We start from the raw sequence: 22,378 nt of genomic DNA, 5'->3' as shown, positions 1-22,378 counted from the left end.
ATCAAATTATACTTTACTGCCTAAACACTGCTAGAATAATTTTAATTCGCGATCTTTACTTAAACCTGGCTCTGATACCATGTTAATGTTTTCAAACTAGAATACAAAAACACAATATGCAAAAGTACAATAACAGAAGACGCAAATATTTATCCTAGGAAAACCCTCCTGCTCGAGGGAAAAACACAAGCACACCCAGAAAATAGTTCCTTTATTGAATGCTCCAAATTGGATACAAAGCATCACAAGCTTAGTTCAATACACAAGCATCTTAATGAACTTCATTGGTTCTCAATATAAGAGAGATTGGCACACAAAATAATCAAATACAAAATATATAAAAGATATCTGTGTAAAACATGGATGCCTAATCTTGATACAGTGATAGGCTCAGAGATTTCTATTTCAGATAAAAATCATTTTTAACCTTCCACAAGTCTAACTACATATCTTCAAAATGCGCAAAATGTAAGCACAATACACTTCTATATATCTAAGAAAAACTGTAATTGTCAGAACTAAAATGCTATATGATCTCTCTCCTCCACGGCAAGTACAGAAGAGATTTATTTGCATACCATACATTGAATATCAAAAGCATCTCTTCAACGATGAATACAAAAAGGTCAAACAATTGTTTTTTCCTCTTACACATATTATTAATCGACACTTAGAATGAATGAAAACTGACGGACTATAAAGAGTATTGTAGAGATATCATAAATGTTGCGCAGGATTGCATAATGCCAGGTCAGCAATAAGACAACAATAATCTTCCACATAAATTTAGCCAGATACACGATATAAAACTGGTGGATGGAAGGCATGAACAGAAATATAGTGGAAGTCGTGTTCAAATGTAATGTCCCCATATTTAGCAAGTTCCTACAATTGGCTTGGTCAGTTCACCATCGCAACCCTCGTGAGCTAACAATGGGATTTGAGAGTTTTAGTTGTGGGGTTATAGGCTTTTCAGCAACCTATGGTGTGTTTTGGCTCCATTTGAGGGGTTTATTATTTATAGTAAGTCAAACTGTTGGTTTCGATGAGCACAGTTGAGTTAGAGGAGTTGGGTAATGCTCTCATTTTTATTTCGGGCTTCCAATTTGGGCTCCAAGAATCTTGGAGGGAGTGTCTATTTATATTGAGTCACCTCGTTAGGTTTATTCGTCTTTCATCATTGGGATCACTTTGGTGTTGTTAGATTTCGATTCTGATGCTTCTTCAGTTGTTTTTGCAAGACGGGTGAATTCTTATTATTCATCTAAATACGTTGAGGTTGTTATTTTTGTTCGTGTTGTTTGTTAGTCACCTCGGTATCATAGCTCATTGGAACCAGGACGACAAGTTTTAAATTGTGGGAACAAAAAACGATGGCCTTGCATGTTAGAATATTAAATTATGGTAGAAAAGGTCATTTTTGGAGCCAAAAGCAATTAATAAATTATATTAATGGCACTTTATTATATTTTAATGTTGTGTAGAGGAAGTTTCTTAAGTGGAGTTCTTTTGAGAAATTGGTGTCATTTAGAGATTATAAATATGAGGACATATGAATGAGAAAAGCATCCAATTATTTAATTATCTCATCTTTCTTTGTTGTCGTTGTGACACCTTTGATTTTGTGCCCTTGTTGAAGTATAAGGGTTTGGGATTTGCAGCTGAAGTATTATAGATTCAATTCTGAGAATTATTCCGAAATTGGTTGGCAAATTGTGTTGAGGTATATGATTTGTCATTCCTCCTGACTGTTGCTACTGTTTCTAAGGAGAGGGTTTTAGCTGGCTGAATTTGTGAAGGAAAGTGGAGGTATTATTGATAATTGCATCTGCTATAAAGAGGCAAGTTTTGGGCATTTCACATCTTTGTTTCCTAGCACCAATTTTTACTGCATGCTGGCATTTGGGTTTTTTAAATGCTGGTGATATATATTGGACAACATTGGATAGCATTTGTGTCCTGTTTATTCCCACACAGCTGTAGCTTTCAGACGTTGTTATTGGCGCTTTCCCAAGCTTCTACAATCACAAATCTGGGCATCTAGAAACTGATCGGGGGTCTGGTTTTAATGCCATTATCTGAGCATTTAAAGGGCTGCAGTATTGGAACCATTGTTGGCATTGTTGGTGACTACTTAAGGATGTGAGCCTTTCCTATACAGGCCGTGAGTGGTGTAATTTAAAGCTCAAGGTGGAATGTGTTCAGTCTGCTGCAAATTGGAACTATATCAAACATTTTAGGTTCCCCTTATATTCAATTGTAATTTTCAATTTGTGAAGCAATAAATTTGCAAGTTATTAATTGCAAGATTGTTTAGAATTTGATATTGGCATTATTAGTTGTGAGTTATTTACTTGCATATTCCAGTATTTGATATACACCAAAACATTCATATATTCTGAAAAAACACAAGATTGCAAGATATTTGAAAACAAAAACAATCTTATCCAACATTACAGTACTGTGAGCCAGTCGGGTTATTACATCAGATGAAGGAGCTCAAACATGAACAAAGGAAGCCAGAGACAGAGAACGTGACCGGGAGATTATACAGCAAAGAATTCTCACAGTAGCACATTGAAATTTAGGAGGCAACTTGACTGAATTAGAACCAAAGGAAATCATCATAGGTAAATAAATAGATCTCTCCCAGCTATAATACTCCAACATATATGCATCTAGATGCCTGTAGTAGCATGTATAGATACATATGTACATACATATATATGCAGATGTACGTATATACATACATATGTGTATGTGTGTGTGTGTGTGTGTGTGTGTATCTATACATCTATATGTATAGAATTTAGGTAGATACATACCTACATACATATATGTGTGTGTGTGTGTGTATATATATATATATAGATATACAAATATAAAATATACATAGATAAATATATATATATATATATAGATATACAAATATAAAATATACATAGATAAATATATATATATATATATACCATACACACACACACACATATATATAAATACCTACATGTACATATACATATGCATATAGATATACATATAAATATAGATATACACACATGTACCAATGATTGTCATATTCAGCCATGTGTGTGTCTGCATCTTGTTTTGTGCTTTCATGAGTTTGCTTTCTAAGATCAATTCTTCTCATGATGTAATCATTCAGCTGCAATTCCGCAGCAATCTTGTCAATCGGAGGAAATGGATCTTTCTACAACTGTGAATAGCAATTTCAAGACCAAACAAAATGGCACCATTGCTGGGAATGTGAATTCTTGTTCTCATATCCATAGTATTGCAATGAAGAAAGTAGGGGAAACTGTTATTATTTTGTATGCTTAAGTTCCAACTGCTCAAAGAAAAATTGTATCTTCTATGTGATGTCTCTACTTAAGTCAAACCCAAAACTGATAGTCCTATAAAAGGAATTTGAGATTGAAAGAAGGAAACTTCGACACCGACAAGATGCAAGGAGACAAAATATCATATAAAAAGCTAAAGATGCTAATAAATCTCATAATCCAAAAAAGAAGAAACCTTGGACACCGACAAGATGCAAAGAGACAAAATATCATATAAAAAGCTAAGGACGCTAATAAATCTCATAATCCAAATTCCCATGATAGGGAATCAGCAGGTACTTTCGGTAGATAAGATAAATCTACTAATGTCCAACAAAAGACCATGACGTGTGTCCAAGGGACTGCCGAAAACAAGTGGTCAGCCCACAGCAGGGATTCCAAACGGCACTCAAAGAAAAACAAACAACTGAATGAGAAGAGGTGGAGAAAGAGGGGAAGGGAGTCCCCACCAAGAGCTCCCAAACCCCTACTGCAAAATCTGCACAGACGTGAAGAAGCCCAACACGGAAGGATAAGCTATAGTACTAGAGATGATGCATATATAGATTTGACAAATGAGTGCCAGTATACTTATGACATCTCTATTGCTACCATGCTGAGAAAACTAAAAAAAACATGTAGGCCAGAATATGTGGTAAGGAGTGATGCATTCTGATCATAGTCGCTTTCATTAACAGAGTCAAGTATTTGAGCTTCTGAATCTACCCATTCAACAAAAATATTAATGCTTAGAAGACAAAAATACATCAAGATACAACCACATCTACACTAAAGGAAAACCATCTCCTGATGCATTGAGGCGTGTAAATCAAACGTTGAGCTCCTAATTATGTACATCAATAAATAATAAAATAAATCTTGCACAATTATGATTCACTGTGATTCATACAATTATAATTCTGAAAGGAATGTCTACAGAACCTTTTCTCCTTCTCGGTCAGGATCTAAAAGTGACTTTTGTTCTGCAGCTGGTACTGCCTGAGCATCATTCCAAATCTCACGCCAATAGTTTCCAGATTCAGACATGCGATCTGAGAGTCTCCCATTAGGAGGCCAACTACTTTTGAAGCCCTTGGTCTCCTCAACTGTACATTCCAGATCTTCCATAGCTTCATCTAAAAAATCCTCTACCCAGTCACCAGGAGAATGCCATCTTATAAAATCTTCAAATACTGATTCTGGATTTGCTGCTTTAAAAGCTGACATATCTGATAAATAAATGTGAAAGAGATGATTACTCTGAGAAATTACCATTCAATAAATAATTAGTAACAAATCTTTATACAAATGACAGGAAAAATATCTCTCTTTATGATAGCAAATATTATTGCTTGATCATCACTCTAGCAGTAGAATATCTATTTTGCTTTATCGAATATTGGAAAAATTATACATGAAAGTAAATGCAAGGCCTTCTAAGGTTTCTTAGAAACTCTGAATTCACATTGCCTAGTACACATAATATGGCTAGTAAGATCAATGTTACAACTACAAGTAAATCACAGGACATTGATTATTTTCAATACTTGACTTCAACTCACCATCTGATAAGATCAGACCATCAAATTTTCTTTAGTAGATAAGAAAATTAACAACCTATCGGAAATATGAAGCTTGAGCCGTACAAGTAGACATACTTTTGAATAGCAATTAATTGCATCCTACCCACGTGCTTGATGAAAAAAACGCGAGTTTCTTCATAAAACTCATTAAGCTGAAGTTTTGTTTGTTGTCTTTTGGAGATATCTTAGTCAAAGTTTTCATTTCTGGGTTAGGGTTAGCGTTAGGGTTTTTTTAATTGTTGTAGCAACTTTTCTGATTTCTTCATAACCCTAACCTGATTTTTTCCCAATTTCATACGTATAAATTGAGAAAACCTTTAACTTTTAGTTTTCTGAGTTATTCTTCAAAAAGATTTTTGCTGCTATGCTCTGAACTTTATAGCATTACATGCATCCTCTTGTTCTTGAGACTTCTTAGGTACTAGGGTTGGATTTGACCAGAAGCATTTGTAATGATAGTATAATTAAAACAAGAGAATTAACAACAGTTCAGACACAAAAGGATGTATATAAATGTCAAACCAAGGTGACATTCACAAAAACTCAGTCATTTCACCCCAGGTTGGTTTAAATGTTACATTTCTGAAATCACAAAGAGCTCAAAGCAAGTGCAAGGGATGCAATTTAGTAATTCTTTGCAGCCACAATAAATGTCAGTACACATTAATAATCCCTGGGAAGCATAGGAAGATTTTACATGATTTATAAAGGAAACAATAGAGTAAAAATACACTTAGAAAATCTAGGCATTTGAAGCAAATAAATAAATGTTAAGTTGATTATCTTGAGTGAGAAGACATAATTTTGACTACCTGAAGCTAGAATCTCTTTCTCAAGCTGAGCGTGCAAATTTTTCCCCTGTAAATAAGATAAAGAAAAGCATTGATTAGTGTCTTTTATTAAGAAATATACAATGTACAGTTAACCACATTTGCATGCTTCTTATGCATTGTGCTTGCTATTAGTATAGAATGTTTGAATGACTATGATATGATGCAACAAAATCTCCAAAGCCTGAAGGAGAGAGTTGCAAATAATAAATTAGATGGGTGTTGAAAAGTGGTCATTTATTTTTGACAAGTACAGAAAAGGTTAATTTTCCTATAGTAATTCATAACCAAGGCAAAAGAGCTAACTAAGGCATGAGCACTAGCTGTAGCATACAGAAAATTCGTAAACAGCCACCCAGAAAATAAATTTACAATTCAAAGATACTAAATGTCTCTATCAAACAAACAAAAACGAAATGAAAGGAAATTATGCTCATGTTGGACCATTTTATGCATACAGGAAAACTTGAGCCCCGCATGGGTTCAACCAACTCGATAACGACCCACATTTCAAGAGTACTGGTTTACAAGAATCCATCACTCCTTAAGGAGAATGGGTTGCTTGGCTGTTAATGCATCTATGCAATGCTCTTGAGGATGGGGCACCAGACTTCCCAGGAAGTCACCCATCCCTAGTACTATTCTGGCTTAAAAGCACTAGACCATGTCGTTTCCTCATAATCAAGCTGTCTAGCTTACTACTCCACTTCAACATTCAGCAAGTATTATGCCTTGTGAACAATTCAATGTAGATCTCCCTATGTCATCATTTTCTATCATAGTTGCCAAGAAACTTCCATATTGGAGCACGGTCTACATAACTGTGCCATTACCACAACTTCTGGTGGCTACATTTAAATATAATGTATGCCTCATTATTCAATGACCCACAAAACTTGATTGATTGGCATCCCTATCCTCGTACTCTTGCATCTCCTAGTAATTAAAGTTTTTATTTAAGTTAAGTTTCCAAAAAGCATCATACAGTATCAATTTTTGAGATTCAGCTGCATGGTTTTAAGTCAATCTACATTGACTCGCTTTTGATGAGTAAAAGGGTTCAAAAAACCCATTTCTCATAAGCATGAATACTCCATTTGGAACTCACTGGATTTATGTGATGTTCGCAAGGGTGGAGAACCAAAATTTTCTAGGTGGTCACTCCTCCCAATACAAATCCAGATCAAGCTTGTCCCCTCTTAGGTTTCTACCCAATTACAATGGAAGATTTCTAAACATAAGAATCGCTTGGAAGAGACCTCTCAAGAAATGTCTTTGTGGGTAATAGCAAATATTAGAATTGAGAATTTGAGAGGTGGCGCAAGAAAAAACATGTGCATAATAAAGTTAGTCCAAGGATTAGAATGGGATTTGCCAAAGCATATGTCAAACATAGAAGTTCTAGTCAAACTATTTATGTGTAGTCCGCGTACAATGCCTATTGTTATGTTTGATCATATTGGGTATTCGTCAATGTATTAAAAGTCCATATTATGTTTGTTGTCAGTCTTGGGTAGTTTTAAGTGTTGGTTGGTTGACAGCTGTCTTCCTCTTAGCAACCCATGGGTCCTTCAAATATATTGTGTATCATCAAGGAAGGTAGTAGGATACAGTCAGATGAATTAAAAGCTTTGGCCAACCACTGCTGGTCTTCTTCTCTGTAATAATTTCATGAGCAAATAAAGACGTATTTTATTATTTTCAGATACAAGAGTAAACATTGTCTATGATGACCAAAAAAATAAATTAGAAAATACAAATCATGCAACCCTTTTATTGGGACTATGCAGCTAACAGAAATCAACTCAATCCCTGATGATTGCATTGTTGAATGCAAAACAGCACCTATCAAAAAAAAATGTTCAGGAAAGATCATCTCAAGATCAAGTGCATGTTTTTTTCTTCAAGCAATGGGAGCCCAATATTATCCCCCTTTTGCAGGAAGTGGGTAAAACCCTTATGCAGGTCAAACTATATGATCTCCCAATAAAGTTCTAGTGCAGAGAAACCTTAATCCTGATCAAGATTGTACTAGGGTAGTTTATGTGTCAATGAGAATTAATTTGTAAAAGATTTTACAGCATACATCAGGCTGTGGGTTGAGGTAAAAATTATGGATACTCTTCATGATGCACCATCAGCCGGACACCCAGGTTTCTTCAAAACCTATAGGCAGGTCAGAGAAAGGTTTTCATGGAAGGGCTTCAAGGACGATGTCCTTCACCATGTTAGAGAATGCCAAACTTTTCAGCAAAACAAGTCAAAGCACAAGTTCCCCGCCGGATCATTACAACCTCTTCCTATTCGAGCATAGGAATGGGAGAGTATCTGCATGGACTTCATTACATGATTGTCGAGAGTTTAGGGCAAAGATTCCATTTTTGTGGTTGTGGACAAATTGACTAAGTTTGCTCATTTCTATGTTATAGCAGCAGATTGGTCCGTCTCTCAGGTAGCCGAGCTGTTTTTTCCAAAGGTTTTTCCTCTACATGGTCTACCTCAAACCATTGTGAGCGACAAAGATAGCAAATTTCTTAGCACTTTTAGGTAGGAATTAATCAAATTGGCAAGTACAAAATTGACACCCATCACGAGTTACCACCCACAAACGGACGGGCAAAAGGATATAGTAAATAAATGGGTGGAGGGTTATCTCCAGAACTATAAAGCAGGGCAATAGAGAACATGGGTTAAATGGTTATATTACAGGAGTACTGCTACAACTCCTACCACATGTCCATCCGGATGACACCATTTCGAGCTCTCTATGGCAGAAAACCACTATCGTTTGTAGATCTGGCCTTACAGGATAGTAGAGCACTGCTAATTATAGACTAGATGCGGGATCAGTAAGACATTCTCAGATATCTTCAAGAGAACATCCTACAGGCTCAAAATCAGCAGAAGATGTATGTTGATCGCCATCGGATAGAGCGGAGTTTCAAGTTAGGTGACGTGGTTTACCTTTGTCTCCAACCTTACAGGCAAAACTCCTTGAAGAAGAGTGAATACGAAAAGCTTCAACCTAGATTTTATGGTCCCTATTGCTTTACCAAGAGGGTTGGAGAGGTTGCTTATGAGTTGGACTTGTCAGATGACAATAGAATCCATAATGTTTTTCACATGTCTTGCCTCAAGAAGTCAATTGGTCAGCATGTAGTGCCTTCTGTTGGATTGCCCCCACTTGATGTGGAAGGGAAATTGGTTTTGGTTCCAACCGAGGTGATTGAGATCACAGAAAGGATGTTGCGTAACGGATCCATCAGGGAGTATTCAGTCTGCTAGAAAGATTTTCCATATGAAGATGCCACTTGGGAGGGCAAATCAATCCTGCAACATCTGGCACTATGATTGATTGGGGGCAAGCAATCCCAGGAAGGGAGGACTGTAATGTCCCCTTCTCCACACTAGGCCTTTCTAGCGCCTTGTTGGTCTATCTCTCCATTTGAATAGGCTAACGACATTAATCTTGAAGATGTCAGCTAGTCACAGGAATTTATTTAGTTCCGTTGGGGAAATATTTAAGATTGAGGAGCTTTCTATAGCTAAGTCACTTTATTTTAGAAAGTGGATTTATAAAGTACTTTATGACTTAAAGTCATTTTATAACAAAAGTAACTTAAGTGACTAAAAGATGAAAATGGCTTTTATCCCACATTACCTAGTTGTTTGTACTTCCCCTCGTATTGAGGTTATAAAAGCAATGAGCTTCCTTGGGATTGGGACCATGAAATATAATATTATTTTAAAAATGACAAAGGTTGCTTAAATGTGACTGGTTGCTTTGAGGACGAAACCCCTTAAGGCAATATTGAGGAGTTGGACGTAGCGCCAGCTGCTCTTTGGAGATTTCATTCAAGTGACGTGGAGTTTAAACTGGTGATACTTTGTTTATGTTGGATCTACTTCAAATAATTAGGTTGTCCCTCGGAAATACAATGGTGGGAATTTTGTTATGAGTTGGAAGTACGAAGGATAAGTCTACGATATGTGAGAAAGATGTCACAGCCACTAGCAGACGTTGGAAGATCATTTGGTTAGAATAACATCAAACCAGTAGGGCATCAATTAACAGAAGACTAGGGTGTCAAGTAATCAATTTCCTCACACGGCAAGGGAATAGTATGCCTTTCTAATCTGCATATGGGTTCTGAGATGCCACGGGTGACATAGCGGGAGTTTGGTGAACTAAGTCCGACAGCAACTGCAAGTAGGGTGGTTGATTCGGGAGTGAGCACTCAATCTTCCATTTCCGTTGAGGAAAAAGCCAACCGTGAGTGCATCGACAGTCAGCTCTTCTATGGCAACTCCAAGTTCCAACGTATTTAATGTGTTTTGTTTATATGTAGTAATAGGTTTGTAGTTCAAGATTGTATATAAATTTATGGCATTGCCAACTGATTGTTATCACAAGCCAATTAATAGATGAATCGAGAACATGATTTTAAGCATTTTACAAGGGTGTTATGCGTTTCTTTCTTCCAAACATTCACATTTTATATAGTTTCTTAGTCATTATATTGCACTTCGAGTTCGAATTCTTACAGTGGTATTAGAGCCACAAGACTTGCCAACTTGTGCGAAAACTATAGGAATTCTAGGCTGGTTAAACAAGAAAAATGTCAGATAAGCATGAATATGGAACCATATAATTTTAGTCACATCCAACCTGAACAGGCAAGATCTTCAGGCCAAATTGATATTGAGGACAGTTACACAGTTGTTGAGGAGCTAACCTTTGAGACAAGCATACAAGTTGAACAGGTTGAACAAGGTGAACAAGTACAGATCACTCAAATGGCTCACGATGCTAATGAACAGGAACAAGAAGTGAGGGAAACCTTGTGCGCTATTAGACATGGGCAGAATAATATTGCTACTGCACTTCAGCAACTTACAGGTACTATGCAACAGCTAGCCCTGATACACAGTAGAGCACCAAGCCATCACAGTGGAGATGGTAGTGTGGCTGGATCACCCCGGGTTGCTAGGCCCCCTACACGTAACACTGTTAGGCCTTTGATGCCCATTTTCCCTGAGAATAATGTCGAGTAAGAGGTAGCCCAACCTGCGGCAACAGGCTTACTTCCAAATAATGTTATGGCCATGTACGATAAATGGGATCTATTCCCTAGTTCGATTAAGCAGAACTTGACCTTTATCCAATACATGAATCAAAAAAGGGAGTCAGAGAGGACATAGCAGGACAAGAGGCCTAGGGCACAAAAATAGAGACTTGAAGTATGCCATGAACAAGTTATCCCTCCCCAACTTTGATGGCAGCAGTAAGACGTCTACTAGGGCTTGGATTCACAAGTTAGACACATTTTATACTGCTTAGACATAATAATATCTCTATTGCACTTCAGCAACTTACAGGTACTATGTAGCAGCTAGCTCCGATACACAAGAGAGCACCAAGTCATCACTCTAGAGGTGGTAGTGGGGCTAGATTACCCTGGGCTGCTAGGGCCCCCACGCGGAACACTGACAGGTATTTGATGCCCATTTTCGCTGAGAATAATGCTAAGGAAGAGGTAGCCCAACTCGCAACAACAGGCTTACTTCTGAATAATGTTATGACCATATTCGATGAATGGGATTTGTTCCCCAATCCGATTAAGCAAAATTTGACCTCTATCCAATACATGAATCAAAAAAGGGAGTCAGAGAGGATACAACAAGACAAGAGGCCTAGGGCACAGAATAGAGACTTGAAGAACACCATGAACAAGTTATCCCTCCCCAACTTTGATGGCAGTAGTAAGACATCTGCTAGGGCTTGGATTCACAAGTTAGACACATTCCTGACACTCAAACCCATGTCAAAAACAAAAGCTATTAGATTTGCCATGATGCATTTAGATGGAAAAGTATTCATTGATGGTATCATGGGCTAGTCACCCAGGATCATGGTCTGATTACATATTACAAGACTTTCAGCTATAAGTTGATCACTCATTTTGAAAGGAAGGGCATTGAGGTCTACTAAAGGGATTTAGCGCAGTTGCAATATGGTGGATCTTTAGATGATTTCATTGATGAGTTTCAATAGATCTCGATTATGGTTCCAAATATGACAGAACATCGTAAGGTAATTCTATTCACGAGGGCTTACAGGACAGATTTAGAGATTTGGAGAGGTTGCTTATTTTATAAAGTAGATTTATAAAGTTACTTTATGACTTAAAGTTATTTTATAACAAAAGTAACTTAAGTGACTAAAAGACAAAAATGGCTTTTATCCCACATTGCCTAGTTGTTTGTACTTCCCTTCATATCGAGGTTATAAAAGCAATGAGCTTCCTTGGGATTGGGACAATGAAATATAATATTATTTTAAAAAGACAAAGGTTGCTTAAATGTGACCCGTTGCTTTGAGGATGAAACCCCTTCAGGCAGTATTGAGGAGTTGGATGTAGCCACAGCTGCTCTTTGGAGATTTCATTCAGGTGACATGGAGTTTGAAGTGGTGATACTTTGTTTATATTGGATCTGCTCCCAAGAATCAAGTAGTCTTTCGAAAATACAGTGGTGAGAGTTATGTTATCAGCTAGAAGTACAAAGGATAGGTCCGCAATATGTGAGAAAGACGTCACAGCCACTAGCAGACATTGGAAGATCATCTGGTCAGCATAACATCAAACCAGCAGGGCATCAATTAACAGAAGACAGGGTGTCGGGTAGTCACTTTCCTCACACGGCAAGGGAGGACTATGCCTTTCTGATCTGCATATGGGTTCTGAGATGCCACGGGTGACATAGCAGGAGTTTGGTGTACTAAGTCTGACAGCAGCTGTAGGTACCGTGGTGGATTCGGGAGTGAGCACTCAATCTTCCATTTTTGTTGAGGAACATGCCAGCCATGAGTGCATGGACAGTCAGCTCTTTTACGAAAACTCCAGGTTCCAACGTATTTAAATTGTGTTTTGTTTATATGCAGTAATAGGTCTGTAGTTCAGGATTGAATATAAATGTATGGCATTGCCAACTAATTGTTATCACAAGACAACCAATAGATGAATCGAGAACATGATTTTACACATTTTTTAAGGGTGTTGTGAGTTTCTTTCTTCCCAGCATTCACATTTTGTATAGTTGCTTACTTATTATATTGCACTTTGAGTTTGGATTCTTACAGAGTGCAAGGAAACACCAAGTGCAAGCAAGACTGAAATTTCGCAAGATGGTAAGGATAGAGATGTTGCTCATGAAAATCTATCTCTGGTGGAAACTAAGTAGAATGAACCTGCAGAGATAGAGGAAATCTTGGAAGAGTTGCAAGAGATTCCAAGGATAGGCTGAGGACCTGTTTCTATCGATGCCACAGAGTATAATATCACAAATTATAAAATAGAGGGCAATACTACAATTCTGGAAGTCAGATGTGAAATATTTGGTATCACCTGACCAACAACCAAAAATTTAGGCAAGCAGATCTCCCTTGTTACGTGAATCCAGAGATACCACATGATCCATACTTTGAAGAGGACTACTTATTGGAAAAAGATCTAGAAGCACAAGAGGTTCCCTAACTAGATTGATCACCTCAATTAGCAAAAATACCCAATACAAAAACTTGTCAAACAAACTAGGCATCAAGAAAACAAACATGTGAAAAAACAGTCTAGAATGTAATAACCCCAGATGGTTGATCACTTCAATTGGACCAATTTTTTCACTTGTCAATTGTTCGACAGTACGTCAAACACTTGGCACACAATCTTGTTATGACTGTGTATGATGTTTCAGGAATGTATATGTGTTTTTGTGTTTGGAATATATAATTTTGCGAATTAAATACATTCAAATGTAAATGCTAAACACTAAACATAAATAATTGAGAACAAATGCCAATTGTGCAATTAATTTTATTAAATAAGGACTGGGAATTGTTTCATTAAATAATGGACTTGTGATTGCACAATGTTGAAATAGTCTTAACTTGCCTGCTGGCCAACCATTTGCAGCCTCTAGAAACACTTCACAAGCTGCCTGGGAATCCAATGCCAACCTCCAAAAGTCCACGGCAGAACCCTCAACTTGGACGCAAACTTCAAGAAAATTATTGCTGGCCTCTTTGTGAGATTGCAGTTATGAAACAAAACCCTAATGCTTCCACAGGTGATGTTTGCAGCCCCTCCAAAAGGAATAGCAATTTCCCCAATCCAAATCGCGGGCCTATAGGTTATGATAGCAGCCACCTCCTTGTAACCAATAAATTTACCATAAATCCTCACAAATACTTCCCAATTAATTAATGCAAAATTTGAAACACTTCAGCAACTAATAGTCTTCCCAGCCACAAAGGAAACAATAATGGAAGACCCCATAAATTTCAAAATACAATCCACAATACCTCAGCTCTAGACTCAAAGCACTTGTCAATAACCTCAGCAGCAAATCGCAAGACAAATCCAATATCAGACCCTTATACTTCAGCAAGGGAATAAAACTCAACCTCACACAATGTCACAAAGACAACAAAAGAAAATTAGATAATCGGATGCTTTTCTCATCAAAGGGCTCATATTTATAATCTCCAAATGGCACAAATTTTCCAAATGAAATCCACTTAAGAAGCTTCCTCGTCACAACATTAAAATATAATAAAGTGTCATTATAATATAATTTATTAATTGCTTTTGGCTCCCAAAAATGACCTTTTCCATCATAACATAGTATTTTGACACACAAAGCCATTGTTTCTTGTGCCCATGATTTAAAACTTTTCAATCCAGTTCCAACGAGCTATCATACTGAGGTGACCAACATACAACACCAACAAAAATAGCAACCTCAGCATATTTAGATGAATAATAATAATAATTCAACTGTCTTGCGAAAGCAATTGAAGAAGCATTAGAATCGAAATCTAACAACACCAGAGTGGTCCTAATGAAGAAATACAATGAATAAGCCTAATGTGGTGACTTACAATAAATAGATGCTCCCTCCAAGATTCTTGGAGCATAAACCAAAAGCCCAAAATAAAAACCGATAGCATCACTCAACTCCTCTAACTCAACTAAGCTCATCGGCACCAATAGTTTGACTTACTATAAATATAATAAGTCCCTCAAACAGAGCCAAAACACACCATATGCTGTTGGAAAGCCTATAAGCTCACAACTAAGACCCTCAAATCCCACTATCAGCTCACGAGGGTCACGATGGTGAACTGACTAAGCCAACTATAAGAACCTGCTAAAAATGGGGACATTACGTAGAATGTGTGAAAGGGAAGGGGAAAGGTAGAAAGTCGTACCAAGACAAAAGAGGTCTAGACAAAATGCTGAAGGACAACTCAAAATCACAAGAATGGTGAGATCTAAGAAGGGTTGCTCGCCTTCCCAAGGAACCATGTAACCCCTTTCATGGAATGTTAGGATCTTTAGTGACCCTAACATAAAACGCCTAGTGAAATGTCAATTGAACCTGCCAATGGATGGCATCGACATGCTCCTAGAGACAAAGCTGACTGATTATTAGCATGAGCAGTTGAAAAAGAAACTAAAATTATTGGGCACAGTACGATCAAGGGTGAAGCTACATCTAGTGATACTGCCACTGTTTGGAGGCCACACACCACACAAAATGAAATGATTGATGGGTGAAAAAACTGGGTGTGTTGCAAGGTCGGTATTCTAAATTCTAATTCACCCTTCCTATTAATCAACATCTATGACAGGAACCTATGCATTGAAGAAAAAAACACAGCAGGAACTAGAACAATTCATGGCAGTCTTCCAAATGAATTATTCATTCGTGGAGGGATCTTTAATCTAATACCACATAGCCAGGATAAGATAGGGGTCAAGAAAAAGTACTGATCACAAATTGACATTAATAAACTTTAGAAGACAACCATCTCCTAAATATTCAAATGTCCAATGGATCACACACTTGGCCCGATAGAAAATTGGGTTTCAACAATTTTTTTGAGAAGCTTCATAGGTTTCCCTGCAAAGGTGAGTTGGGTGCCTTCCTTTGCACATCAGAAAGCAACGTCTTCCTTCCTCACAATTAACTACTAGATTTAGTTTATTATTGCAGGAGACAACACACCAGCAAGATGTCCCTTAATGTTTGAAACCATGTGGCTCAGCGAACCATACTTTCTAGAGCTAATCAAGCATTGGTGGGATGAAGCTCAGCCTACGTGCCCAAAATGTTTTGTCATTCCACCAAGTTGAAATCAATCAAGCAGAATTTGAAGAAATGCAACAGGTAATACTTCAAAGATATCTTTAAGACCAAACAGGGTAGTGAAGAAGCATTGCAGCAGCTCAATGAGCATGTGTTGATGGTTGGCATGGACCTGGACAGATATCTAAAAGTGAAACAACTGCTGCAGGAATATGAGGAAGCTTCGGCCAAAGAAGAAATATACTAGTGGCAAACGTCCTAGGAAGTATGGATCAGCGAAGGAGATGAAAATACCTGTAAAGAACTGAACCAGTTCTAACTTCAATTCTAGTGATTTGACATTTTGTCACACACTTATCATGAAAGCTTTGATACCAGTGCAATGAACCCTGCTGGCTCACACTCCATCTATGCTGAAGAACTGAACTTTTTGTGCTTTTGAAGTTTGTATTCTTCCTTTTGGTTTTTGATAGTAAATGTTTTTTTTGTGATTTTCAGAATATATAGGAATCCTTATACAATAATATGACATTCAAACTACTCAATGATATGCAATTCAATTTACTATAGATGCTTCCTTATTATTTCAATTGCAATGACATGCAATTATAACAATTAGAGGCAATAGATGAACAACAATTTTCAGAACCTGTATTTGGCATGGAGAATGTTGCAGCAGAGGTAGATAAATCACCATGTCCAAACCAGCAGATGGCATCCTTAGATATGAAACACAGCTAATTCAGAATTGACACCGCCATGAATCTCTACGTTGAAACCCAAACAGATTGCTCCAGCAGTGACCTCAAACACTGCCCAATAGTGATTACCGCAGCCCACAAATTTGGCCTCCAGTGGCAATAATAATAACTATGAATCAGTAATATTGGTGCACCCAGCAATATAGAAAATATCTTCCAATAATCTTCAGCTACAGCAATGAATTTCTCATATAAAACCCTTCACTTGGGCACTTATTCCGGACCAGATGAAGAATCAAATTGATATACAAGAGCATCAATTCGATAACAAATAAATTCAGAACTCAATCACAATTCACTGGTTCTGTTAACAGCTCAAAATGCAAATTAATGGAGGAATTAGATTTCTCCAATTTTCAAGTGCTCAAACACTTCAATTTTCTCTAAATTCATAAAATGCAAATAACAAGAGACAATAGAAAGAATCAAATTATCTCAAGAGTATTGCTTTTATAACATTTCAATCCAAAAAGCTTCTCTTTCACACCTTTCACTTAAAAGGCTTTATACTCACACTTTTCACTTGAAAGGCTTCGTGCTCACACTTTTCACTTAAATTATGATTTTGTAATTGCAAGCATATTCAACTTTTAAATATAATAACTCCTTTATAATTCAATGGCTAGAATCTTCTTGTGCACACTTTTCCCTAAAGAGCCTTCTTCAACACACCATTCAATTACAATAAACTTCTAAAGTTTTTTACTTAATAACCTTCATTATGCTCTTATTGTCAAAGCTCTATAAACAAACTGAGATAGTTTAACCCAAGGCGTCACCATTGTGCAATGCTATAAATAGTAACCAACTCTTATTACTGACTATAAATTGTAAGTCTCACCAACAGAGACCCTCAAATCCAAGTGTCATCTCACAAGGGTTCCGGTGCTGAACTGACATACCCATGCTCTTCGGCCCTACTAAATTGGGGACATCACACTACCAAACACTTCCACAATATAACAAAGAGCATAAAATGCTTGAACAGAATTTTGAAGATCAAATATGGTTCATTGATAGAAGTTTGTGTGCCTGTATGTAGGATCTTCACAAACTTGCTTAATAACTTAGCGCAAATTTTCTGGCACAAACTAAGCATCTTCCAAAACTTCCCCAAAATAGTTATGAAGCAAAACCACATTATCATGGCCCACAATATGCATGAGGAAGTAAATACTGCAATGCTCCAATTCACACCAGACTGAGCCCTGACACATAATGGATTCTGGCCAGCCTCTTCCATGACTATGGGGACATCAAAAAAGGAAATTGTAGAGGCAATCGAGGACTCAAGGAGTTCACACAAGGTCATTAAGGAAACTAATAACACATTTATTTGTCTAATACCAAAGAAGGATAAGGCATCTTCTTCAAAATAATTCAACCCTATCTCACTTTGTAATACCATATAAAAATCTTACAAATGTTAAGAATATAGCTTCATTCAGATTGAAACATTCTTATCATTACTATGAATTTAATATATTGATGCATATATAATATATACATATGTTTGTGATGATGATATAATACCACATACAAATATATATACATATATATATACTCAATACATATACATACAATTATTAATCACAAAATATATGTGCTCATATATTAAAAGGATGTAAAGTATCGGCTGATTCATATTAATCATTAACTACATCTTGGATCGGTTCAAAGCCACCGATATAACTATCAATTAGTCATCAAAGCCCGATACTCCTAGTCAGACATGTAAGGGAGTCACGACCATGAAGTGTTGTGACTCCCCATGAACTTTGCCACGGGGGAGTCACAACCCTTCATGATCATGAGCCCCAGATTTCATACATATCTATTGACCAATAACTAATGTAAACACATCAATCAATAACACTGGCTTTGCATTATTTCAGCAGTCATCAAATTAATAGTTTGAACATTCAGTCTCAGATTTGGTATTATATACAGTCATAGAAATCAGACCAATTCAGATTTGTATTGTTAACAAAATCAGAGATATCAAGAAACATCAAGAATATATATCAAATAAGTTATTAATAACCAAACAACAGTTATTCAGATTGACCAATAAAAGTTTAGATTATTCTCTAGAAACAATCTATAATACAAACAACAAAGACAATGGCGGATAGGCTGAAGCACATCCTTCCAATAATTATTTCATGAGCAGACACGGTTTGTGTCAGGTAGATCCATATTGGATGATGCTATAATTCAATATGTAGCAATTCACCCCGTCACGTTCACTCATCATCTTTCCTCATCAACATCACTTTGGTTTTGTTAGATTTCAATTCTGATGCTTCTTCAGTTGTTTTTGCAAGACGGGTGAATTATTATTATTATTATTCATCTAAATACGCTGAGGTTTCTATTTTTGTTGTTGTTGTTTGTTGATCACCTCAATATCATAGCTCATTCAAACTAGGACGAAAAATTTTGAATCATGGGAACAAGAAACAGTGGCCTTGCGTGTCAAAATATTAAATTATGGTGGAAAAGGTTATTTTTTGGAGCCAAAAGCAATTAATGAATTATATTAATGGCACTTTATTATATTTAAATGTTGTGTAGAGGAAGCTTCTAAAGTGGAGTTCTTTTGGGAAACTGGTGTCATTTGGAGATTATAAATATGAGAACATTTTATGAGGAAAGCATCTAATTATTTGTTTCTCTCTTTGCTGCTTGTCTTTGTGACAATTCTGAGTATGTGGTTTTGAGCCCTTGCTGAAGTATAAGGGTTAGATTCTAAGTTTATCTTGCAATTTGCTGCTGAGGTAAAGCAAATTGTAAATTGCTTCTCTATTGAATCTACTATTATTGAGAAGTTGATTGAACAAGCGCTGAAGATTGGATTTTGGAAAACAAATTAAAGGCTGAAATATTAATTCTATGCTTCTACGTTCTGGTTGGGAGTTCAATCTAAGTGTTATAGGGATGTCATTTCACTATAGGGCAGCAGTTTATCAATTGCAAGGTCATGTTCCCTAAGGAGGGTTTGTGTGACATTTTTGAGAGGCCATGTTACAATTTTCAAGAGCTGCATTCAATTTATATGGCCTGCGATATATTATTATTGGGGTTGTTGTAGATTCACACTGGACTATGAATTAAAAGTCAAAGTCAATCTATATTTCCAGGTTCTTGGTATTTGAATATATTATTGCTGCTACTGTTTGTTTGAAACGTTGTTGGTCATGAATTAAAGCTGGAGCAAATACTTTGTCTTTCATAATTATATAATTGCACAGTTCTATTGCCAAGCTTTAGTCTTACACTTAAAAGCTTGAAGTTATTGGTATTTAAGTGAGTTTGTGATCAAGTGTGATGTCTAAGTATCCTTTAGATTACTTACTTCTCATCTTTCCCAAGTACCTCACTTTCTTTGCTTTCTAGGTCTCCTAATCATGCTGTGTGGGTTTTTTGTTTTTCCGGTGCGCAAGGGGTTTGGGTAATCTAGCCATGGTTGGGATGTGTTCTGGCATCTTTCCAATGAGAAGTAAGCATTCATGTTTCACAATCTGTTGTCTTGCCTCAACATTCCTTTCTTTACGAATTCCGAGCTTTCAAGCTGATTTTCCCCTTGAGCAAACCATATTGAGTGTGTATCCGAAGTATGAAGCAATGACAATGATTAACGAGCTCTGAATATGATTATGTCATGCTGGAAAGGCCTATGAAGCTGTGGATCAAAGCCAAAATGAATCTAATTCAAATTGGTGGAGGGAAAATCAAGTGCTACGAGGGAACATGGGTCTATGGGTTTTCTATTGCATATTCTTGGAAACAAAGTTGTTTTGTTCTACTTCCGAAGTTGCAATAACTTGAGCCAAATCCCAGTCTCAATGATCAAATAGTGTGAATACAATGTTGAAAGAATCATATTGGGCTCATACTCAAGAAGGGATGCTCGAAATCTAACCTTGTAGCCATCAGATTGTGATCAAAAGGTTAAGTGTTGTTGATTCACTCCAATCTGGGAAATGTTGCTCAGAAAAGGGTTTTCTGCCTCCAAGCGACGCACAAGGCCACTTCTCCTAAGGCTTTGAAACTAGAAAGTCAAGTTACTCTAAAATGCAAATATTCTTCAGAGATGCTTGAAAGATACTTCCGGAGAAGTCAATAGTGGGAATATGACCTCGATATAAAGGAGATGCAATTTTAAAAGCTCTAGGCGGGTAGTGAAAGGATGAAGTGCGCAAGCCATTTGAGGATCACTCCCCGTGCTGAGATCCCGAATAGAAGGAAAAATGGGTTTGTGAAAAAGCTAAGTTTCTCTCTCTCCAGCATATGTTAATATTATCAAGTATATCTGCATTTTAGTTTCTGAAGTGAAGGCACTTCCCGTAAAGCTAAAGCATTTGTGTTGTTAAGTGATTCTTAGTCATATCACTTTACTTTAAGTAATAGAGCTTTCGGGAATTTAATATTTTACATGCAAATGAATGGAAAGTTTAAATAGCCATTACTCATCGAATTCTATGCAAATCCTACCATTATAATCGTTGGCTGAACTTAATTTCATTTGTGTGGTGCCAACATTCTAATTCCTAAATCTATTTCATCGGAATTGCCTATAATTGGTTTCTTCAAGTATATTAAAATGGCTATTTATCGAGAACTATATCTTGTGCAATCATAGCGAATGGCAATCGGAGCTGCTGGTTATGTTAAGTTAATTGGCCTAGAGTGTGAATTAAAAGAGTTAACAAATACACCTTTCAAATTCTACGATTTGTGTTATCTTCATAGAAGACTCAATTCTCAACCCAAAAACAAAGCAAATTTTGTTTCCTAACCAATCTATTCTCACCTCAATCAACAAGGCACTAATGCAGTTTGCATTCGGCATTCCCATTAAGGAGCAGTATTGTGATGTTGATTTCAGCTCTTCCACATCTATGTTCAATGAGAAGAAGACCCTAAGACGGGAAGAATTGTGGAGTACATGGTTCTAGACTACTCGCTCAAAGAAGAGAAAAATGTCAAAGACCCTTTTTGGCACAAATTTGAAAAGCGAAATAGTGGATATCCTCACACTCCTCCTCAGACTAGAAGGAAAAGAGGAGATATTGGAGTTCATCGAGCACCATTTCTTTCTAATACAAGCAATATGTGTTGAGGATATGCAAATCGACTAGGCACAGATTATCTATGATGAGCTTGCCTTGTGGTTGGATTCAGCCAGAGGATTCAAGCAATTCTACATGTTCTCATATCTAATCTATGCCTTGGTAACTCAACACTTGTGGCCCGACCTCCCTAGCATCCCGAACTATGACGAGCGCACCAAAGCATATGAATTCTACCCACATCTATAGTTGCAAAGAAGCTTTGAGGAGTGTGTGGCGATTAATGATGCCTTCACAATGAGGCTATGCTGAGAATTACAAAGATGCCCTAAAAGGAGATTTTCACCAGAGGCAATTTTGGGCATAAGCCAATTCGGATGCACATTCATCAAGTTTCCGAGCTTCTCCTATTTATGAATAGGAGCTTATGATGGCTTTCCTAAGAGGTTGCCAAGATATCCAGAAGACAAGGTGGTTCTAGTAGAACTGTGTTGACAGACCCTTGAATTGAACACCCTGTGTTCTAATGTGAATAAGATAGCCGAGATTCCCTTCCCTATAGTGGTTGGACCGTATTCATGTGCTTCCAGATCAGATGCTTGTAATTTGGTGAAGAGCTTTGAGAGAAAAATTAAATTGTTA

The 22,378-nt window shown here is 36.9% G+C and overlaps 1 protein-coding gene across 3 annotated transcripts in view; it reads right to left on the bottom strand.

Annotated features, from left to right (window-relative positions):
- LOC149549441 (Rab3 GTPase-activating protein catalytic protein) overlaps positions 1-22,378 on the bottom strand; it is a 238,579-nt gene that overhangs the window by 21,253 nt on the left and 194,948 nt on the right. For all 3 annotated transcript variants that reach the window (XR_016354087.1, XM_089792818.1, XM_089792819.1), the window contains exons 18-19: positions 5,734-5,779; positions 4,281-4,567 (exon numbers count right to left, since the gene is read on the bottom strand). Coding sequence is in view for 2 of the 3 variants with exons in the window: in XM_089792818.1 (XP_089648944.1) it covers positions 4,281-4,567; positions 5,734-5,779 (333 nt within the window). In the remaining variant the exon portion in view is untranslated. The remainder of the gene's footprint in view (positions 1-4,280; positions 4,568-5,733; positions 5,780-22,378) is intronic.

This window comes from Cupressus sempervirens, chromosome 7, assembly GCF_028749045.1.
Source record: "Cupressus sempervirens isolate cs-2001-9-10 chromosome 7, ASM2874904v1, whole genome shotgun sequence".
NCBI classification, from domain to species: Eukaryota; Viridiplantae; Streptophyta; class Pinopsida; order Cupressales; family Cupressaceae; genus Cupressus; species Cupressus sempervirens.
This window is presented reverse-complemented; position numbering and strand designations above follow the sequence as displayed.